Source organism: Mycena indigotica (genome assembly GCF_014461135.1).
Source record: "Mycena indigotica strain 171206Taipei chromosome Unknown Mind.scaff0005, whole genome shotgun sequence".
NCBI classification, from domain to species: Eukaryota; Fungi; Basidiomycota; class Agaricomycetes; order Agaricales; family Mycenaceae; genus Mycena; species Mycena indigotica.
In genome coordinates this window covers 986223-1004552 of record NW_023503004.1, presented here as the reverse complement: position 1 = coordinate 1004552, position 18330 = coordinate 986223, and the positions used below count along the sequence as shown (strand labels likewise).

At 54.6% G+C, this 18330-nt stretch overlaps 5 protein-coding genes across 5 annotated transcripts; 3 read left to right on the top strand and 2 right to left on the bottom strand.

The window, feature by feature from the left end:
• Nucleotides 1–3323: 3323 nt before the first annotated feature.
• MIND_00570400 (uncharacterized protein) lies at nucleotides 3324–4660 on the top strand (the record flags this gene model as incomplete). Its single annotated transcript, XM_037362470.1, has 3 exons — nucleotides 3324–3547; nucleotides 3594–4197; nucleotides 4247–4660. The coding sequence occupies 3 exons, from the start codon at nucleotides 3324–3326 to the stop codon at nucleotides 4658–4660; spliced, it is 1242 nt and encodes a 413-aa protein (XP_037220391.1).
• Nucleotides 4661–5559: 899 nt separating this feature from the next.
• Nucleotides 5560–7438, top strand: MIND_00570300 (Major facilitator transporter-like protein; the record flags this gene model as incomplete). The annotated part of the gene is made up of 4 exons (XM_037362469.1): nucleotides 5560–6005; nucleotides 6056–6114; nucleotides 6162–6523; nucleotides 6572–7438. The coding sequence occupies 4 exons, from the start codon at nucleotides 5560–5562 to the stop codon at nucleotides 7436–7438; spliced, it is 1734 nt and encodes a 577-aa protein (XP_037220390.1).
• A 2074-nt stretch (nucleotides 7439–9512) lies between these two features.
• MIND_00570200 (alpha-1,2-Mannosidase) lies at nucleotides 9513–11893 on the bottom strand (the record flags this gene model as incomplete). Its single annotated transcript, XM_037362468.1, has 10 exons — nucleotides 9513–9586; nucleotides 9631–9959; nucleotides 10005–10100; nucleotides 10151–10594; nucleotides 10646–11055; nucleotides 11102–11307; nucleotides 11356–11374; nucleotides 11425–11559; nucleotides 11603–11707; nucleotides 11750–11893. The coding sequence occupies 10 exons, from the start codon at nucleotides 11891–11893 to the stop codon at nucleotides 9513–9515; spliced, it is 1962 nt and encodes a 653-aa protein (XP_037220389.1).
• A 327-nt stretch (nucleotides 11894–12220) lies between these two features.
• Nucleotides 12221–14260, bottom strand: MIND_00570100 (Cytochrome P450; the record flags this gene model as incomplete). Its single annotated transcript, XM_037362467.1, has 8 exons — nucleotides 12221–12395; nucleotides 12451–12711; nucleotides 12763–13072; nucleotides 13126–13309; nucleotides 13363–13704; nucleotides 13757–13909; nucleotides 13954–14019; nucleotides 14069–14260. The coding sequence occupies 8 exons, from the start codon at nucleotides 14258–14260 to the stop codon at nucleotides 12221–12223; spliced, it is 1683 nt and encodes a 560-aa protein (XP_037220388.1).
• A 1069-nt stretch (nucleotides 14261–15329) lies between these two features.
• MIND_00570000 (uncharacterized protein) lies at nucleotides 15330–17592 on the top strand (the record flags this gene model as incomplete). Its single annotated transcript, XM_037362466.1, has 10 exons — nucleotides 15330–15484; nucleotides 15533–15736; nucleotides 15793–15810; nucleotides 15859–15982; nucleotides 16103–16159; nucleotides 16208–16333; nucleotides 16389–16777; nucleotides 16827–17008; nucleotides 17057–17481; nucleotides 17530–17592. Exons 1-10 carry the CDS (start codon nucleotides 15372–15374, stop codon nucleotides 17590–17592), a joined length of 1701 nt encoding a protein of 566 aa, XP_037220387.1. The 5' UTR covers nucleotides 15330–15371.
• Nucleotides 17593–18330: the final 738 nt, after the last annotated feature.

The following is an 18330-nucleotide window of genomic DNA, read 5'->3' as shown; positions in this document are numbered from 1 at the left end:
GCATGATGGCAGTTGGTGGGTCCCCTTAGGCACTCTAAATTTCTTCTGGCAATACTGACGTATTTTAATCAATTCAAGAGTCACATGTCACACACACACACACACACACACACACACACCTTACTGACCTGTGACATGCAGAAGATTTTTCAGTGAGACATGTCATTCTGAGTCTGACTGTGACAGGACTAATTAATCGAAATAGTATAGTATTTTGAAAAATATTTTTTATCAGTCAACGGGGTTCAACATTTAAAACATGGATACAGGGTCGGAAAGTTTTTTTAGGATGATATGTTTTCACAATTTGTGTCATGTGATCATTGATACAATCAAAAGATGGCATAAAAAATTCAATGTTTGGAAAAGTTTTTTTTTTAAAATTATGTATGTGTATATGTATAGGTATAGGTATGTATATACCTGGAGCATTCAACCACACATGGCCGGCTATATCAACTCTCTCCCATTAATTCCCTAATGATAGGCCTATGACAGGATGTACTATGCAAGCCTATAAGCCTGAAAGTATACTGACCCATTTCCTTCAATTAGGCCGGTCACGGTCACATGGGATTTTTTGGCCGAAATATTTCGGCGGGTCACGGGTCACAGCCAAATCCTTTGGTCCCAAAGTGTCCCAATTAGGATAATTTTCAAATTTTCCGCGCCTGCAGCGCGCCGAATTTCCTAATTAGGCAACAGGTCACGCGAAATTCGGCCTGCGGCCGAATTGAACATTTCGGCCAAACGGTCACGGGTCACAGGCCCGCTGAATTGATCGAAATAGGTCAGTATACATATAAGTCTGGGGGGTTGTGAACTAGAGAAATTAGCATGTATTATTAAGGCATATGGTCCCAAATCTTGTAGATACTATATTTTCAGTGTCTTTTACCACCCATATAAGGCTCAAATCTTTCATATACAAAAAAGTTTTTTTTGCCTCCAGGGAGACCCCCTACCCTATGTGCCTGATAAGAATCTTGAACCCTTGATTGAATGATGCAGACCCTGTTTATGGCACATGGCTTTGATATAAACCAGCAGCTGTAGGATGACCCTCTTTTGGTCAAAAATCATAATATATAACATTTTTACTCCGCAGTGTTTGTCACAGTTACATAGATTGCCTTGCCAACCTCTCTGTCATTGGCAAGAAACACTCCGGCAGGCCCATTGCAATATATGGTGTGTCCTTAAGGACAGCTGCGAGGCCTTTGGCACAGGCCATAATCCAGGACATACCTGTGGGTGTGTGTGTGTTGAGTATTAGGTACCAGTAGCATAGGGGATGTCACACCATGCCCATTGAATCCCCGCGCAAATGTATGCACCATTCCTATCAGGGAGTGGGCCAACATATGGGAGAGCTGAAAGATACAGTTGAATGAGAGGCTTGGCCAGTGCTGCACATATGCACAATCGCGGGAGTACCCCATAATCCCTGGACGGCATTTGTATCTCTAAGACTTCAATGCAGACTGAGAGAGTTTGGCAACCCACCACTCCAAGATGTCAACCAGCCTTCACCAATGGCCTCCTCGCCCCATTTGTCGCTGCCCATTAGTGTCTTGACAACATGTTTCTGCAATTGGGTGATCTCTTCAAGTACAGTTGCATCGTCGGTTGTGCGCAGGCGTGCCTCATCGACCAACCGCCGCCCACCGCCGATAATATGAAGATGCCATCCTTCGGCCGCTGCATAAAGTAGTCGCCAAACAGCTGCTCAATTCAGAGGAGACCAGAGATCAACGACAGAGGACATACAAAGCCATAGCTGTTGGGGAATCCCTGAGACCCTGAATACGCCGCAGGCGGCACGACAGCCGACACCTGTCCCTTGAACGGATAAATTGGCCCGGCAAACTCGGGGAGCAGTGTACCCGTGTACGCGTTCGTGGCGAACACGACCTTACGCGTGCGTAGAATGGCTCTATCCGTTGTCAGCTCCCACATGCCCCCTTCGTCCGACGCAGTGACCGCCCTGACGGCTGTTTGTGTCTGCAGATTCAACCCGCGTGCAAGACACAACTGAGCGAGGTGTGCGACGAGTTTGTATGGCCACAGGGTGCTTGCGCGAAATTTATATGCCGCGAGAGCGCTGGGACAGCGCGTCTCCCTCGAAGCAGCCTCTGGTGTGGTGAAGCATTCGACAATCCCCTCGACAGGCCCGCCGTCCGCAACGAATTCGGCATAAGCAGAGGCGAGGGCGGAGACTTCGGCGGGGGTGACAGCAATATCTGGACGTGGATGACATTGGCCATAAGCAGGGCTGAGGGAATAACATGGAAGGCATACCGTAGGTATCACACAGGTGGAAGTCACAGTTGATACTCTCCGTCGCAACAATCTCAGCTGTGAGGCGGAGAGTGTCCTGGATCCAAAAACAATTGTGAGCACATAAAATTGACTGCCTTCATTCAGCCACGCACCGCCTCTGTTGCCAGAACCGCCAGCGCCTGCTCCAGCCCAACTTTCCTTTTGAACGTGGGGTATGCTGCACACGCTGAATACATACGAAGCAACTGGCAGCTGAAAAGACTCACTCCGATAAGCGTTCGGCCGACAATGCCCGCCATTCCGGCCCGTTGCGCCGTCCGCGATCTCCCGTGCTTCCAGCAGCACGACGCGTTCCGGCGGCTGCGGGCCAGTGAGTAGAAAGTAGGCAGTCGCGATACCAGAGTACCCGCCTCCCACGATCACGACATCCTGGATGTCGGACGGGAGGGTCGGTGTGGAACGGTGGTTGATGAGAGGCGAGCTGCGCTGCCCTGCAGCCAGAAAGAAAGCGAGGGATGTGCATGAGGGAAGCCAGGGGCGGCCATTACTGTGCAGCAGTGCAAGGGGGTGAAGGGAGAGGGAGTGTGGGAGTATAAATACACCAGCAAGCACAATAAGCGCCCAGTGCTGGAGCCTGCGGCTGCGGCTGCGGCCATAACGCCCTATCCGAGTCGAGATGGGACGAGAAGGTGTCGAAAGCGGCTGTTCCGCCAAGTAGCCGCCATGGTCGTCAAGGAAGAAGAGGCGATTGATGTGGCACGTGCAACATAGTCTGGTCCGTGCGCGCTCGTCAATCACAGGCCGATGGCTATCTTTTCCCTTCTTCCTTCCGACGCAGTTCCCTGGCGTGGACGATGACCCAAGTCAGAGCGAGCCTTCCCCTTACCGAATGACTCTACCATACTAGGCCGCCACCAGTCGTCCCAAGTGCCACTACCCGGACGTTTTCCGAGTCGACCTCCCACTTATATGATTACTAACCGCCGCCGACCCGTTGTGACGTGTGTGACTCCCACCTTTGCTCTTTGCTCCTGACTGTCATGGACGAGGTACCCGACGAACTCGTCGCACTCATCTCCTGCTTTCCGCCGCCAAACGATATCGCATCACTTTGTCTCGTCAATAAACGTCTCGCCAAGCTCTGCTGCCCCTCTTTGTACCGCGAAATCGTCTTCGATGGCTCCAATGCGCTGCAGATGAAAGCTTGTATTACGACGCTTGCGCAGCGTCCTCTCTGTGCGGAACTCGTGCGAAAGCTCGACGTGTGAGTAACTCCCTCCAACATCGTGACCTTGCTGAGACGAGCTCAGGATTCATCTCGATACGACGACCCTCAAGCGCCTCGACCCCGGGCCATTTCCCGACGAGAACCTCCCTCTCCTCATCTCCGCTGCAATGCAAAATCTTGTGCAGTTGGAGACACTTTCGTTCACCTCCTCACCCACGTTTTTTGCGCTTGCCTTGAACCACCAATTTCCCCATCTCCGCTGCTGCACGCTGCCATACATCGGCTTCTATACCGTCGACTTTCTCAAATTCCACGAATCCACACTACAGGTCCTCGCCATCTCAAACAGCGAGCGGACACAACTCATGTTAACCCAAGACGATGCACCTCAACTTGCGCCTCTCGAATTCCCGTGCCTTACGCGCTTCGCTGGCCCGTCAACACTCGCCGAACGCTGGCTGTTAAACTCGCCCATCGAGCATTCGGTCTTTGATTGCCGCGTTGCGCCGGATGCTCCCAGCAAGGTTTTGTCTGTCCTCGCCGATGCTTCCAATCTCGTTTCTTGCACTCTGTTTGTTGAAATGTGGGACACCGAAACGCTTGCGGCCGTCGCCACGCATGCGCCGGCCATCCAACTGCTAACGATTTTTGCATTCGGAGTCAATCATAGTCGGGAGGCATCTGAAGTAGCCACTATTGAACTATCGCGAAGCTGCGGATACTAATCCTCCTCAGGCTTTCCTGCCGTCCGTCGACAAGTACATCGCGCAGCTTCCGCACCTTACGACACTGCGCATGCCCCGACCCCGGCCGCCGGACTGGGAGACGAAATCCATTGAAGAGTTGACACCCATTGTCCTCGCGGAGCTCGCACATGTCCGGCGCTGGGCAGGATGCTGCCCGACGCTCGCATGTGTGCTGTTGCAGGAGTGCTGGAGCTGGTTCCACAACGACGTATGGCTTGCATCGGACAAGGACGCGGTCCCCGCCAACGACGTCAACAGGGTGGCGGTCGCTGGCAAGCTCGATCTGCTGACAGAGGAGGAGACTTTAGCCGCTCTTGATGCGTCTCGCAAGCGCGCGAATGGGATCAGCGCACTTATGACGCTCATTGCGCCGTTGGCAAACAAAGTTTTGATCTCCCTTTGAGACCGGTACCGATATATAATAAATTTGGATGACCTTGCGTTTGAGTGTCCGCTTCAACTGTGATACGACATTGTGCTCAGAAGCTTCGTACCTACTGGTCATCTCGAGGACTTCAAGTTAAATATTCTGTGACGACGAATAAGATATTAATTTTGGATTAAGCATGTATGTACTCAGGGTCCACTCAGGTTACTTCAGAAAGCAACAGGTGATGCATGTAGGCTAGGTTGCGATCGGGGAACGTGAAATCCGTGATCACTGCGAGACACGGACGCACTTTGCGGCCGAGCGGCACGCCCACATCCTACCAAGAAAGGGCACCTTCCGAGTCGCCGATCAAAAACACGGCTAAACGGGTCCGGTGGCCCGCGGTTATGCGGTGCCAACCTCGTGTCTGTCGAAACAAGTCAACAGGCGACATCCCCGAGGATCTAGCGGTGGGTCTGTTTCCGAGACCGTGTGAAACTTGCGTCAGACATGGATGGTCAGGGGGGCGCCCGTGTGGGGCTTCTGCGGGTGCGCATCCGCCACTGGGGCTTGTCGCTGAGGAGGAGACGTCGGTCTGCTCGTTTTCTTTGCACGGCTTTTTCGCGGCCGACGGGAGAAGTCGACAACGACGCAGTCGGGCTCGCCGGATCACGCGAAGATCGTCCCCATCTGGCGTCGGCACGGGCCGTTTTGGAGTGAGTGTCAGCACAGTTAGGTCATATGCCGCTGCCGAGCGGTTAATCACCCGTCCCTGACAAATTTTTTCTGCTGACACCCTGCCCTTTGACTCGACGACGCAGAGTGCGTCAGCGCTAGGGCTCGTAAGCGCAGGTATATAGGGCTAGGGTTAGTGCGTGGTCGCCACCGACTTCCCTCCCCCGTCACGACCCCCGGCGACCACGGACGCGAAAATGGCTGCTCCGAACGTCGATAACGCCCCGGTGCCTCCCTCCCCACGCTCGTCCCTTGAGCGTACCCTCGCCAGCGCCGCCCCCAGTGTGCATGACACTGAGAAGACCCCTTCACCTGCTTCCGACCCGTCCCCACCCTCCAGCCCTCCCGCACTTCCCGACGGTGTCTTGACAGGCCGCAAGCTCGCGGTCGTCTTTGTCGCGATGCTGCTGTCGTTGCTGCTCGTCGCACTCGACCAAACAATCCTCTCCACCGCCCTTCCCCGCATCGCCTCCGACTTTTCCGCATTCACGCTCCAGGGCTGGGTTGCCACATCATTCATCCTCGCACAGACAGTCTTCCTGCTGTTCTACGGACAAGTGTTGAGGATATGGCCGAGCAAATGGGTGCTCATGGTGGCTATTGCGATATTTGAGATTGGGTCGCTCGTGTGTGGGGTTGCACAGTGCGTGTTCTGGTTTTCCCTTGTCTTACATAGAGGCTGACTGTCGGAAGAAACGTCGACATGCTGATTGCTGGTCGGACTGTCTCAGGCGTTGGCGCGGCTGGAATTTGTGCGTCCAGCTGCTATCGCATCTCTCCGTTACTAATCCTCCGCCAGTCGTCTCCATGCTGCAAGTTATCTCGCAAGTAACGCGGCTCGAAGACCGGCCCCGTCTTTTCGGGCTCTTTGGTGCTCTTTTCGGTTTATCGAGCATCATTGGTCCGCTCATCGGCGGAGCATTCACTGACCACGTCTCGTGGCGCTGGTGCTTCTTCATTAACCTCCCCCTCGGCGGTGTCTCCATGCTCGGCGTCGCCCTCCTGCTGAAGGCAGCCCCACCACTTGGTGCGGACCCAAACAAGCAGTCATGGGCCGAATTATGGGCGCAGACACTGCGGCTGGACTACATTGGGGCGACGCTCGTTGCAGCCAGCATTACGTGTCTGGTGTTAGCGCTACAGTGGGGCGGAAACACGAAGGTGTGTTTCCCTTGTTGTTCCAATTTCTTTCGCTGACGTTGGTGAAAGCCATGGTCTGCTCCCGCTGTCATCGTCTGTTTCGTGCTCTTTGCGGTCTTCGCGGTGATTACCATCGTCTGGGAGATCCGACTCGGCGAGCGTGCCATGGTGCCCACGGCAATCTTCAAGTCCGCCTCAATTTACGCCATCATCGCGTACTGCTTCCTTGCGCGCTTCTCGCTGCTGTTATTCTCCTACTACATCCCCATTTTCTACCAGGCCGTGCGCCATCACAGCGCGACCCAGTCCGGCATCGACCTCCTCCCGTTCATGATGGGCACCGTGCTCACCGTCATTGGCTCCGGCCAGCTGGTCGGACTTTTCGGGCGGTACCACCCCTTCCTGCTCGTCGCGCCGCTATTCCTCGCGGTCGGCTCCGGCCTGCTCTACACTGTCTCCCCCTCGACCACCTCTGCCCAGCTGGTCGGCTTTCAGATTCTGGCGGGGATTGGCACGGGCATGGGCATGCAGAACTCATTGCTCGCAATGCAGGTTGAATTCCGCTCCGCCGCGGAGGTCCGGCTGCTGGGCCAGGCCACGTCGATGGCGAGCTTCGCACAGTTCCTGGGAGGCACGCTGGGCCTCGGCATCGCGGAGCCCGTCTTCGCCTCCGAATTGTCCCGCTACCTCCTGCGCTACGCCCCTGAGGCGCCGGAGCACGTGGTCAAGCAGAGCCCCACCGCCATATGGACGAGCCTCGCGCCCGAGATGATCCCCGGCGTCGTGAAGAGCTACACGCAGTCGCTGAGAGTGGTCTTCGTCATCGGCGTGCCCGTTGCTGGGCTCGGGTTGATTGCGGCGCTCCTCATCAAGAACTTGAAGATCGAAAAACCAGACTCGCCGAAGGCGGCGGGCAAGGAGAAGGAGGATGTGTAAAACTGCGCACTCAGTTCCATTGGTACGGATAGAATATGGTATGGCTGCAGCTTCTCCCGAAGGCGATATGCCGAGACCGGGAATACGAACCCTTACACGCGGCATGCACCAACGCTGACCAGCACGGATACTTTACGATTCGCATAATGTTGGAACAACTTAGATGCTATTTTGTATTATTTACCAATGGCTCATGGATCGGAACAGCTTTATGTTAGGTCAGAGGTCTCTATGTGGCGTTGGCCATGAACCGGTTCCTCCAAGGGTGACTGGTCTTGTACTTCTGATCTATCGCCCGTGTCTGGCGTGGCTATTCAGCATCCATATTGATTTCCATCTTATACCCCCATTCGTCTGACTGAAGAAGCTCTGGAAAAGTACGCCCACCGCTGGCCGGCTTTGAAAACTCGAATGTTACTTTCGTCAGCTTGCCCGACGCCTGCTGTCTGTGCAACCCCTGTGCAATTGTGAGCTGCACCGACGGCATGAGCAACCGCTCGAACGCCGCTGTTGCCGCAGTCTCGTCCGATTCATCCTCAGGATTTCTGGTTTCCTTGTTGAGGGCAATACCCAAACACAGCGACTTCAACGCTTTCGGAAGAGGGACCTTGCGCCGCTGGACGAGGCGCTGCAACAAAGTTAGAGCCCGTGGTGGCTGGTTAAGTGGAGCATCGATGAGTGCGATCTGGACATGTTGCAATGATTCAAGACAGTCTGCGAGGGAGGAGAAAACAGCAGGAAGGTCGTCGAGATCAAGCGGGTCGACCAGGTTGATACATGTCAGGGAAGCCCCGTTGATCGCGGCATCTTCTATGGCTGGAATAACTGTGTCGAACGGGAGCTCGGCTGAGCTTAGGAATGTACTGAGGGAGTGAATGTTTAGCCGTCCAGGCAGTATGCACTTTATGAGTCCGTATGGACAGACAAGAGTTTCCAAACGCGGAAGTGCCTGACGGGAGAGCTGCTCGAATATTTGGATAACATGGTCTATCTCGGTTGTCCTGCGTGGAACCGTTGGTCCTACAAGAAGCTGTATAACTGGAGCGAGGTATTGATCCTTGGGATCACAGTGACAATCCAGCGCAAGATAGACGAGCTGCGGCGACTCCTCGAGGATGGCCACCACCATTTGGACGTCGATGTCGGGATAGATGTCTAGGATAAGCCTGCGCAAGGCGGGAAAAGACTGCGTTGCAACTGCTCGTAGGATCGGGGGAGGTCCACCGAAGCCCTTGAGCATCAATGTTTGGATGGTTTCGGGGTTAAAGATTCTGAATGGCTGGTCCTCGTTCGCGACAAGGGCGAGGGAATCGTCGCTAAATTTGAAGCTCTCAAGCGGGAGGAGGTTTCCGTTGGGAAGATCACTGTGTTGAATATGGAGATTGCGAAGGACAGGTAGCGAGTCGATGGCCGCCCGCAAGCTGTCCACGGTGTTCAGGTTCGACTGCGCAACGTTCCAGACCGAAAGCATGACAATGTTGACGAGACGCGGAAGCACAACGACGAAGTGCTGTGATGGCCTGTAGACAGGTCGGGCGCGCCGCTCCGAAGTACTATGGCGATGCATATAAGTCAGTGCCTTGACGAGTGGTGCAAACTGAGTGCTGCCTGCGATGTTGGTGAAATTCTCGATGGCTTGCTTGCGGGATCGCTTAGCCGCGCTGTCTGCGCCATGACAAACCAAGACCACGTTGAGCTCACGAAAGATGGCCGGCTGCGTTGCCTGATAGAGGGCCCTACACACAAGCGACAGTTTTAGCAAGTCGGACTTGCCGAGGAATGAGATGCAGAGGTCCCACAATTCGGGGGAAATGATGTCAAGGTAAGGCACTGGCATGTTATATGATCACGACCTATACAATGCGGCGGCGATCTTTCATGTCCGGCGATTTATAACAAGCGTTGGCGCGCACGGACCAACGAGCAGTCACCTGACCCATTTTAAAGAGATTCACGCATGACCCAGACCTGAGCCGGATACAGTAATTTTTTTGTTCATTTGAGAGTGAAAAACCGTCCATAGACACGAGGGCACACAGCGCCATGAAGCGCAGGTAGTCTATTAATTACCTTCTCACAGCCCGGTGCCGATCCTTGGACCCGGATCGAAGATCGGGAACGGATGCGCCTCAGTGTTGAAGACATATTCTAGCAAACTTGAGCGTTGATCAACCGGCAGGAAAAAGCCGCACCGTCCAAGGGCAGCAACCGCGCCTCGCTGAACATCAAGTACAGGTATTTCAACGTCTCGCTGACGAAGAACGTCTCCATCTTGTCTTCCCAGCGTTCGGCCCCACGCTGCGCGACCTGCTCCTCGTGGTGGCGTGCGTCGAGAATGTTCTTGATGCCTGCGTAGCCGCCGCTGGGGAGCCGACACTCGCGCTCGATTGACTGGAATATCCGCCATGCATATGCGCGGTATCGCGGGTTGCCGGTCAGCCGCCAGGCAACGAAGAGCGACTCGATGGTCTCGGGCCGCAAAATGTAGCGTGCGTCGTAGACAGGTGGGTTACCGGGAGGTCTGTGGAGCAACTAAGAATATGACAGTATAAACAACCAAGCGCACTTGGCATCCTTGATGTACCAGTCCCGAACCCGGTCCCCATTTTTCGCGCTTTTGTCCATCGCTTCGCGGAAGTGCACAATTTCCGCGGACAGTCCCCTAGTACGATTCATCAGCTTCGGCATCTGGAAGAATTATGCTCAACTCACGTCGGTGTCCGGTACGTATCCACACATGTCTCCAGCAACTCGATGCCCGCGGTCCAATCTCGCCTCCCCTCCTCCGTCAGCTCCTCTGCTCGCGGTGGAATCGAAACTTTCTTGACGCCGGCAGCCCGATGCACAGTTACCGCCCCCAACAAGAGTTCCCCAGCAAGGAAGCATACCAAATGGTCCTGCTTCCGAACTCGCACCCAACTCATCCCACTTTGAGCATTGCGTTTGGACTGGATCTCCTGCGTGAAGAGCATCCCCGTGAGAGGCCCGCGGACGAAAATCGTCCGGTGTACGGCGTTCATTGCGGTGGTGTACATGTCGCGGTAGATCGGTTCCGTCGACGCCGTCTGGAGGTGTTGTTTCAGGAGGTACTCATAGTAGCTGTCCCCGCGCGAGCCCAGCCGAATGTCAGAGGAGACGAATTTGCCTGCGTCGATACTGGAGGGACATCAGGTCGACTGGAGAGAAGTAGGTTGAAAAATCACGCACTTCATAAATATTGGCGCCAGTCCGCCATTAGCTCGCGCCATCCGAATGACCTTCATCACCCGCTCTGCCTTCTCCCAGTATTGCTCTGGACGCACATTGCTCTTGCTTTCGTGGAACTCATCCTCACCCAACACCCAACTCAGATAACGGAACTCGAGTTGCAGGGTCGCTGCCTCTGCCGTGCTAACTAACCCACGGTTCTCCCTGTCCGGCACGCCCACCCGCTTGTGGAGATTGATCAAGGAGAATGGAAGACCTGACGCGGTCGAGAAGGCCGGAAGAAGTCGAGATGCGAGGTCTTCAGCTTGGTTGAGAAAGAGTGCGGCGTCGGATGGCGGGATGAACGGATGGAGTCGTTTTGAAGCGAGATGGTACGCGGACAACAGCCCACCAAGGACGCGAATCGTCGTCTGTTGTCAATATCAGACTTCGAACAGGTAAGGAAGGGAGACGCACCTCGAACACGCTAACTTCGGCGTCCCTGTCAAACTGTAGCTTCGTCTCGATCCACCTCCTCGCCCTAGCATACTCCTCGTCCAAACCCATGATCATCATCGTATCCAACGCGTCAACGACCATATATCCGATTCCTCCAGCAGAAGTCAAATTACTCCCCTTCCGTGCGAGGGGATGGTACTCGTCCGAACCCATCGCATCGCGTTCTGTCCACGTTTGAGTTATTGGGTCGAGAGAATATGAAAACGACACACCATATGCCCTCCAAGCATACTATTCGACTATTAGGTGTCGTGAAGGATCTAAGACAGCTACTCACGGACCTTGAAAGCCTTCACGACGGCTTCTCGCTTCTCCGCATCCGCGCCCAAGTCCACCACCCACTCCTTATCCGGGGACGAAAACCACGACGGACTCTCCTTTGCTTTTACGGTCGGGCGGAAGTAGTCGCCAGGATTCTGTTTTCCTCCGAGTTAACAAAGAATGTAAAGGGCGGCACACCTGATAGTACAGCAGTGCTCCCGCACCAGCGGCCAGCGCAGCAAAACCGGCGACTACAACGAGAAGGTAGAGGCCCAGGATGACGTTGAATGTTCCCTTCATGGGCTAGGCACTGTCAGTCGCCAACCGACCAGAGGAACTACGCACCTTTGGCTCTGCCCGTCCTGCTCCCCGACTCGACTCTGGGATTGCCCCGGGCTCTGGCGCCGGCGGCTCGTCTTCAGAAGGCGCTGCCGCGCGTCGTTGTCGAAGGGTGGCCGCCGCTGGGGGCGGAGACGGTGGGTCCGCCATGACGTGGTGACTGCGAGGAAGAAAAGAAGGATGATCGGGAAAGCGTGACATCGGGTGACTTTCCGGATCTGATATCCGAGTGACATCAATCTTTCGGCAATCCGTTGTTTCTTCTCAGGCAGGAATCGCTCAAGCCCGCCACCAACACGGCGGAGGGCAAACCCACATTTAACTTCGCATTATCTGAGCACTTGAACATGTGATTACTTTTTGTCTGGCGAAAATCATTTCAATTGTAGGCAACAATCTATTGTAGAGAGAACCAATGCAACTAACATTTTACATGTTTATTCAAACCATAATAGTATGTATATCAAACTCGAACGGTCAGACACCGATGCGCCGCACGCGCAACGGCAGCTGCGTCCCCTCCTCTGGCCGCGCTCTCAGCATCGGCCGCTGTACTGCCGCATTGGACGCGGGCACGATGTCATCCGCTGTCCAGCCATCCGGTAGGGCGAACTCGAGCTCGCGTACGAGAACAAAGAGAAGCGATTTCATCCTGCGATCAGTAAGCGCGAAAAACCCTTAAGCAAGAGTTAATATTCTTAACGCACTCGGCAAGGGAGAAGCGCCAGCCGATGCAGTTGTGCGGCCCACCGAGGAAGGTGAGCTGGTGCGAGTAGACGCCGGGAACGGAGGCGGCTCCGGCGGGCAGCGGGCTGGCCCAGCGTTCCGGTCTAGACATCCCACGCTTAAGTAAATCAAGATGGGCATGGAAGGAAATGTACCGGAACTCGTCTGCGTCGGCGCCCCAGATTGTTCTGTCGCGGTTGACAGCGCCAATGGGGACCTGGATGTTCTGTCCCTTCTTTACACTAGGAAACAGAGGATTAATTTGGGAGCAGGGGGTTGAAATGAATCCTTACATGATACTCTCATGTACCACGCCGTTCACATCTGTCCAGGCCCCGTCCTTGCTCAGCGGGATGACGTCGTCTCGCATCGCAAGACGATTAGTGAACGATACAGGAGCGTGAAGCCGCATGACCTCTCTGACGAAGTGGTCGAGGTAGGGGAGGCCTTGGAGGGTATCGAACGATGGCGAGTCAGTGCCGAGGGATTGGACTTCCGAGCGGAGGGCGGATTGCACTTCCGGGTAGGCTGCGAGCGCACGCAGAGCCCAAGCGGTAGACGTAGAGGTCGTTTCGTGGCCCGCAATGAAGAAGGTAGGGATTTCTGTGCCTCAATCATTAGATTTTGCCAGAAAAAACGAGCGGATGGTAACACACGTGCCACGACGACTTCATCACTCAGCCTCTGGCCCTCGCTCTCCGCCATATTAGATTTGACAAGAAGCGACAATAGGTCCCGGCGGTCCTCCGCACCATCCTCATCGCGCTTTGCAGAGAGTAGTAGCTCCATTCCGACCCGTTCCATTGCTTTACGCGCTTCGACGGCATGCTTTGGCGCAGGCTACAATCCCCTTCAGTCAAAGAATGGGTTATAAATCAAAACAGACAACGCACAAGAATATTCCTCAGCCCGGGAACAACTCCTCTTAAGAAGCGCACCGGCGTCATTACGCGGGTCTGAGACGACTCAAATAGCGCGCGGAATGCGCTTCCTAGCGCGGTAACCCCGGTGCTGCCATCCCCTCCTGGTGCGAGTGCGTGGAAGTTATAACCAAAGCCTGCAAGTCCAATGATGTCGAGCGTCACGGCCTTGAGGCCGCGCACAACATTGAACTGCGTCCAACCGGCGTTATTGGTGGGGGACCAGAAAGCGACAAGTTCCATTGCTTTGTCGAGGAAGAGCGGCGTGAGGAGCTTGACCTGCGATGGGGAGAATGCGGGTGACATGATTCTGCGCTGGAACGGCGCATTGAGCGGGTGGATAAAGAAAGAAATGAGTCCGGCGCACCAGTTTCGCATGTTCCTCGTCTTCGAGCACTAGCAACCCACGACCCAGCATCTCACTCAGTCCCCAGCGAATGATCGGCGCCTTCTGGTATATCTCGTCGCGGTTTAGGATGTGTTGCAGCGCCGTGAGGTCAGACGTGAAGAGCGTTGACATCTATTGGCCTGTTAGTCTCACAAGTGGATGAGAATAAAGCTTACGCTGAACATGGCATGCGTCTTGAAGGTCCGCCCATACATCTCCTGCCACTCGAGGGTCCGCGCAACCTGGGAATGGTCGGCCATCCGAATGAGCACAAGCCCATGAAGTACGCACGTTGAGCCTATCGCGGTTTCCTCTCAGCAAGCTTGTGTTCCGCGGGCCCCGCATTCCCGCCAACTCGTCCGGGCGCGCGAAAAAGTGACGATAAAACAGACTGAGCAGAAGACCACCCAGCACAAGGGCCGTCATGGCGGCGTGCTGTGAAAGGACGGTCAAGAAAGGGTGGATGCCGGGTACGAGGGCCATGGGAGGAAGATGGGGAACGAGGTATTTTTGGTCGTCGACATCGTGGTTTTAAGAAGGGAGGGTCACACGTGTGACGACGATTTCCGACGGATCATGATGTGTACGAAGAGATGATGACGCGAAAGGGACGTTCGGGTGCCGCAGTTTGCGGGGCGTGGGTACGGCGATTGGGAGTGGTACGACTGTTGGGGTATCCACCGAAATATGGACCAGGGTGCTTGTCATGACCATGAGGGTTACTGCGTAAATTGAAGCGCTTACTTACCGCAGTTCAAGTCAAGTTCAAGTTCTAAAATTTGCTGAAGGGAGGGTCCCGCCCAGTCGACGCTCAATCGACGCTCAATAGAAGCGCCAAAGGGTCGGATACGGCACAAATCGTGTGTTCAGTGTGTAAAAAGGGTCCTTGAGGTTAAGGCGAAAACAAGGTGCATGCCGCAGACTGCCGCAGATCATCACATTCGTCGGAAGCACGTGCTACTGTCCCCACACTCTGTCAATCAAGAGATTTTTTTCGCGCTTCACCTTCCTCCACCATGAGCCATGGATTGCTTGGTGGATTTTGACCGTCCCCGGGAAAGTGTGGGTCTCGCAGTGCTTGGTTATGGCACAGTGGCAGTCGTTTCACTCCCGCGGTCTTGAGCGCGTAGGCTTAAGCTTCCAGGCTGCAGGCATCCGGGATCCCGGCCTTGTACTGTGGCGTGAGTGGTCGCTTTCATCTTGCACTTTTGATTCATAGTCATAAAGTGTAGTCTCATTGCCGTCGGCTTGTGTATGTACCTCCATAATCGCTTCGCTTAGAACGGAAAGCGACACGGATGAGCGTATTTTAGCTCGCGGATGCCCGAAAAGCACCAGACCGAACATGGCATTGAACTAAACAGCATGAGCCGATGCAATAGGACCTTTACTCACTCGTTTCTATTTCTCCCCCAACGCCAGGAGTCGCGCCGGCACCAGGAAAAAAACACGGCGATGCCATCACGAAATTCGGGAATTACCGGGGGCGATCGAGACTGGCCTATATAATGCGTCACGCCTGACGCGCTCCTTGTCTTCTCCCCTCATCATCCTTCCCGACACACCTCACCCCCACGCGCCCAGCACGGCACCCATGTCCACCCTCTCACTCTCCCTCGTCGCTCTTGCCCTCCTCTGCGTCGCCCTCCTCGTCCGCGCCACCTACCTCCTTTTCTTCCACCCGTTGAGCTCTATTCCAGGCCCATGGTACGCGACGCGTCATCTGTCGTTCTCCAGTCTAACCATTTTCCCTAGGTACGCTGCTGTGTCGTCCCTCTGGATTACGACCCATGTCCTCCGCCTCGAGCAATGCAAGACAATCCACGCGCTCTTCCAGGTCTACGGCCCCGTCGTCCGCATCGCACCCAACAAAGTCGCGTTCTGCGACCTCGGCGCCATGAAGAGCGTGTACTCCACCTGCAAACTCGACAAGAGCGACTACTACAAGAGCGTATTGACGTCAGTGCCTCATAATATCTATCACGCCCCCCGCCGTCTTACCTTTCTTCCTCTAGGAACGACAACGACCACGCGTAAGCATACCTCCTTTACGCGTCTATCTCGTTTCCGACTCTTTCCAGAATGACTACCCTTCCCCATGCGCAACACTCGATCCGCCGCAAGGCATACGCATCGCATTACATGCCTTCTAACCTGGCCAAGCTCCAGCCAGAAATCTGCGAGTCCACGGGACAGGTTATTGATGTACGTGGCTGCACGAATCCTTCTTTTCCCCTGCATCAGGGCTCCTACAACATCGGTTCCCTCCCCGCCTTTTCCTCCCATCTCGTTTCACTCGTGCTGTATGGCTAAATTTCCATTCAGATTCTCCAACATCTGCCTGCCAACACTCCCGTTGACACGCTCTCTCTGTTCAGTCACGTACGATTTCCTCTTTTGCATGTACCCCTCCTTATCATGTTGCCTTAGCTGGCTCTTGACATCATTGTCGCATCATCGTACGGATACCGACTCGGTGCAGTGGGCAAATGGGCTGTCCAGGCTGAGGAAGGATTGACTGTCGCCATCGGTGATTTCCCCAAACGTGGCATTCTCGTGCGTAATAGACCATGAGTTGATCTCTCACTTCCTAACTCGTCGCCTCGTTCAGCGCAGCGCGGTGCCTAAATGGGCCTGGAACCTGGTCTGCAAGATTCCCCATGCGCGCCTTCGCCTTCTCTGTGATTCCGACAAGATCATGGCCGAATTCGTCTCGACTCGTGTCTACGAGATGCGCGCAAAGCTCGATATCGAGAAGACGCCTGCCCCGATTCAGCCCGCCATCGTCTCGCCAATACCGTTATCGTTTCCTTTCCTGTCCGTCGGGGGACTCGGCAGTCGCTCGTCTTCGCGTTCGGCTTCGCCGTGCCCCTCTGATGACTCCTCGTTTGCGGATGAGACGGAGAAGTCGTACCTGTTACCCCGTTTACTGGCGTACAAGTACCCCAATGGAACACCGATGCCAGAGAAGGACGCCATCAGCGAATGTATGGGACACATGTAGGTCGATGCTCTTCGTTAGACGCTAAGGGCTCACTATATCCTATAGGGTTGCGGGCACCGATACGACTTCGATCTCTCTTTCCTACTTCCTCTGGGAGCTCACCCGTCGTCGCGAGATACTCCACAAGCTCCGCAACGAAATCGACGCCGTCATGCCCGACTCCAAGACGATTCCGGATATCAAGACGCTCAACGGTATGGAGTACCTGAATGCGTTCATCAAAGAGGGTGCGTGTTTTTCATTTGGGAGCCGATCTTTAGCCTCACGTCCAACAGGTTTACGCATCTATGGTGCTGTTCCTTCCCTGCTCGAGCGGGTTATCCCCGAATCGACCGCGCTCAACAAAGGCTGCCTTGGGCCTGATGGCTTCGATCTCCTCGGATACGCACTGCCGCCCGGGACCATCGTCGGAACGCAAGCCTGGTCCATGCACCGTGACCCGGCTGTCTTCCCCTCGCCCGAGACGTTCCTTCCGGAACGGTGGCTCGTCTCGTCGAAGGAGGACAGCGAGGCCGAAACGGCGCGTCTTGCGCAGATGTCGAGCTACATGATGCCGTTCGGGACCGGCTCGCGGATGTGCGGCGGGCTTAACCTCACCCACCTGGCCCTCCGCATCATCCTGGTTGCCGTGCTCCGCAACTTCGACATCGAAGCCGCCGCTGGGACGGACGAGAAGAGCATGAACATGAGGGACAGCTTTGTGAGTCGTGCCTTCTCTTCTCTTTTAAGCTTCTGATCGTACCTGCAGGTGATGTTCCCGGCCTCCATGGAATGCAAGCTCATCTTCCACCCGCGCGTTCCCTCCGTCTAGACTGCCCGCGCTGCGACGCCCGCCTCCTGTCGCCGCCGTTTCTTTTCTTTTTCCCCTCCCGTACATTTCTCTTTCTCGCTCTGGTTCTTTCGCTATCCTCACGCTTCGTCGTCGTCTCCCGCATTGGTCCTATCCCCATCGCTCTCGCTGTCGTCTTGCTATCGCCGCTGGCACTGTATCATAATACCCACATCCACCCTGCGCCATCCACCTTGTTTGCGTGCACAAACCTCTCACGTCTCCCCGCCGTCTGGCACCCCGTATTTTATGTGTCACGTGTATAATCGCGAATGCCCTGTACCTATGTATATGTAGACCAGTCTCCGTAATTATTATAACATTAATGTCTCTTGCTTAGTGCTGTCCAATTATGATTATGAATACGAAATTTTCATAATTTATTCATATTCATAATATATTCTCTCTGCTGGAGCATATTATAATTGTATTCATATTCATAATCATAATTGGGCTCAGAATATGAAGATATTATGAATATATTCAATTATATTCAAGCTTCACAAGTCTGCACATAGTGCATATAATCCACCTTATCTCATGGTTTATTGAACCACTCCTTGGTTATGGTTGTTTCTGTGGCCAATTTTGCAGTCATTGAGGCATGCATATCTGTCATCCTATGCTTGATGCTGGAGTCTGGAGACCAGGTGCCCTACAGAGATGCTCTTTGCAGCCATAACCAGGATTGGTAACATAGCCTGGATATTCTACAACAAG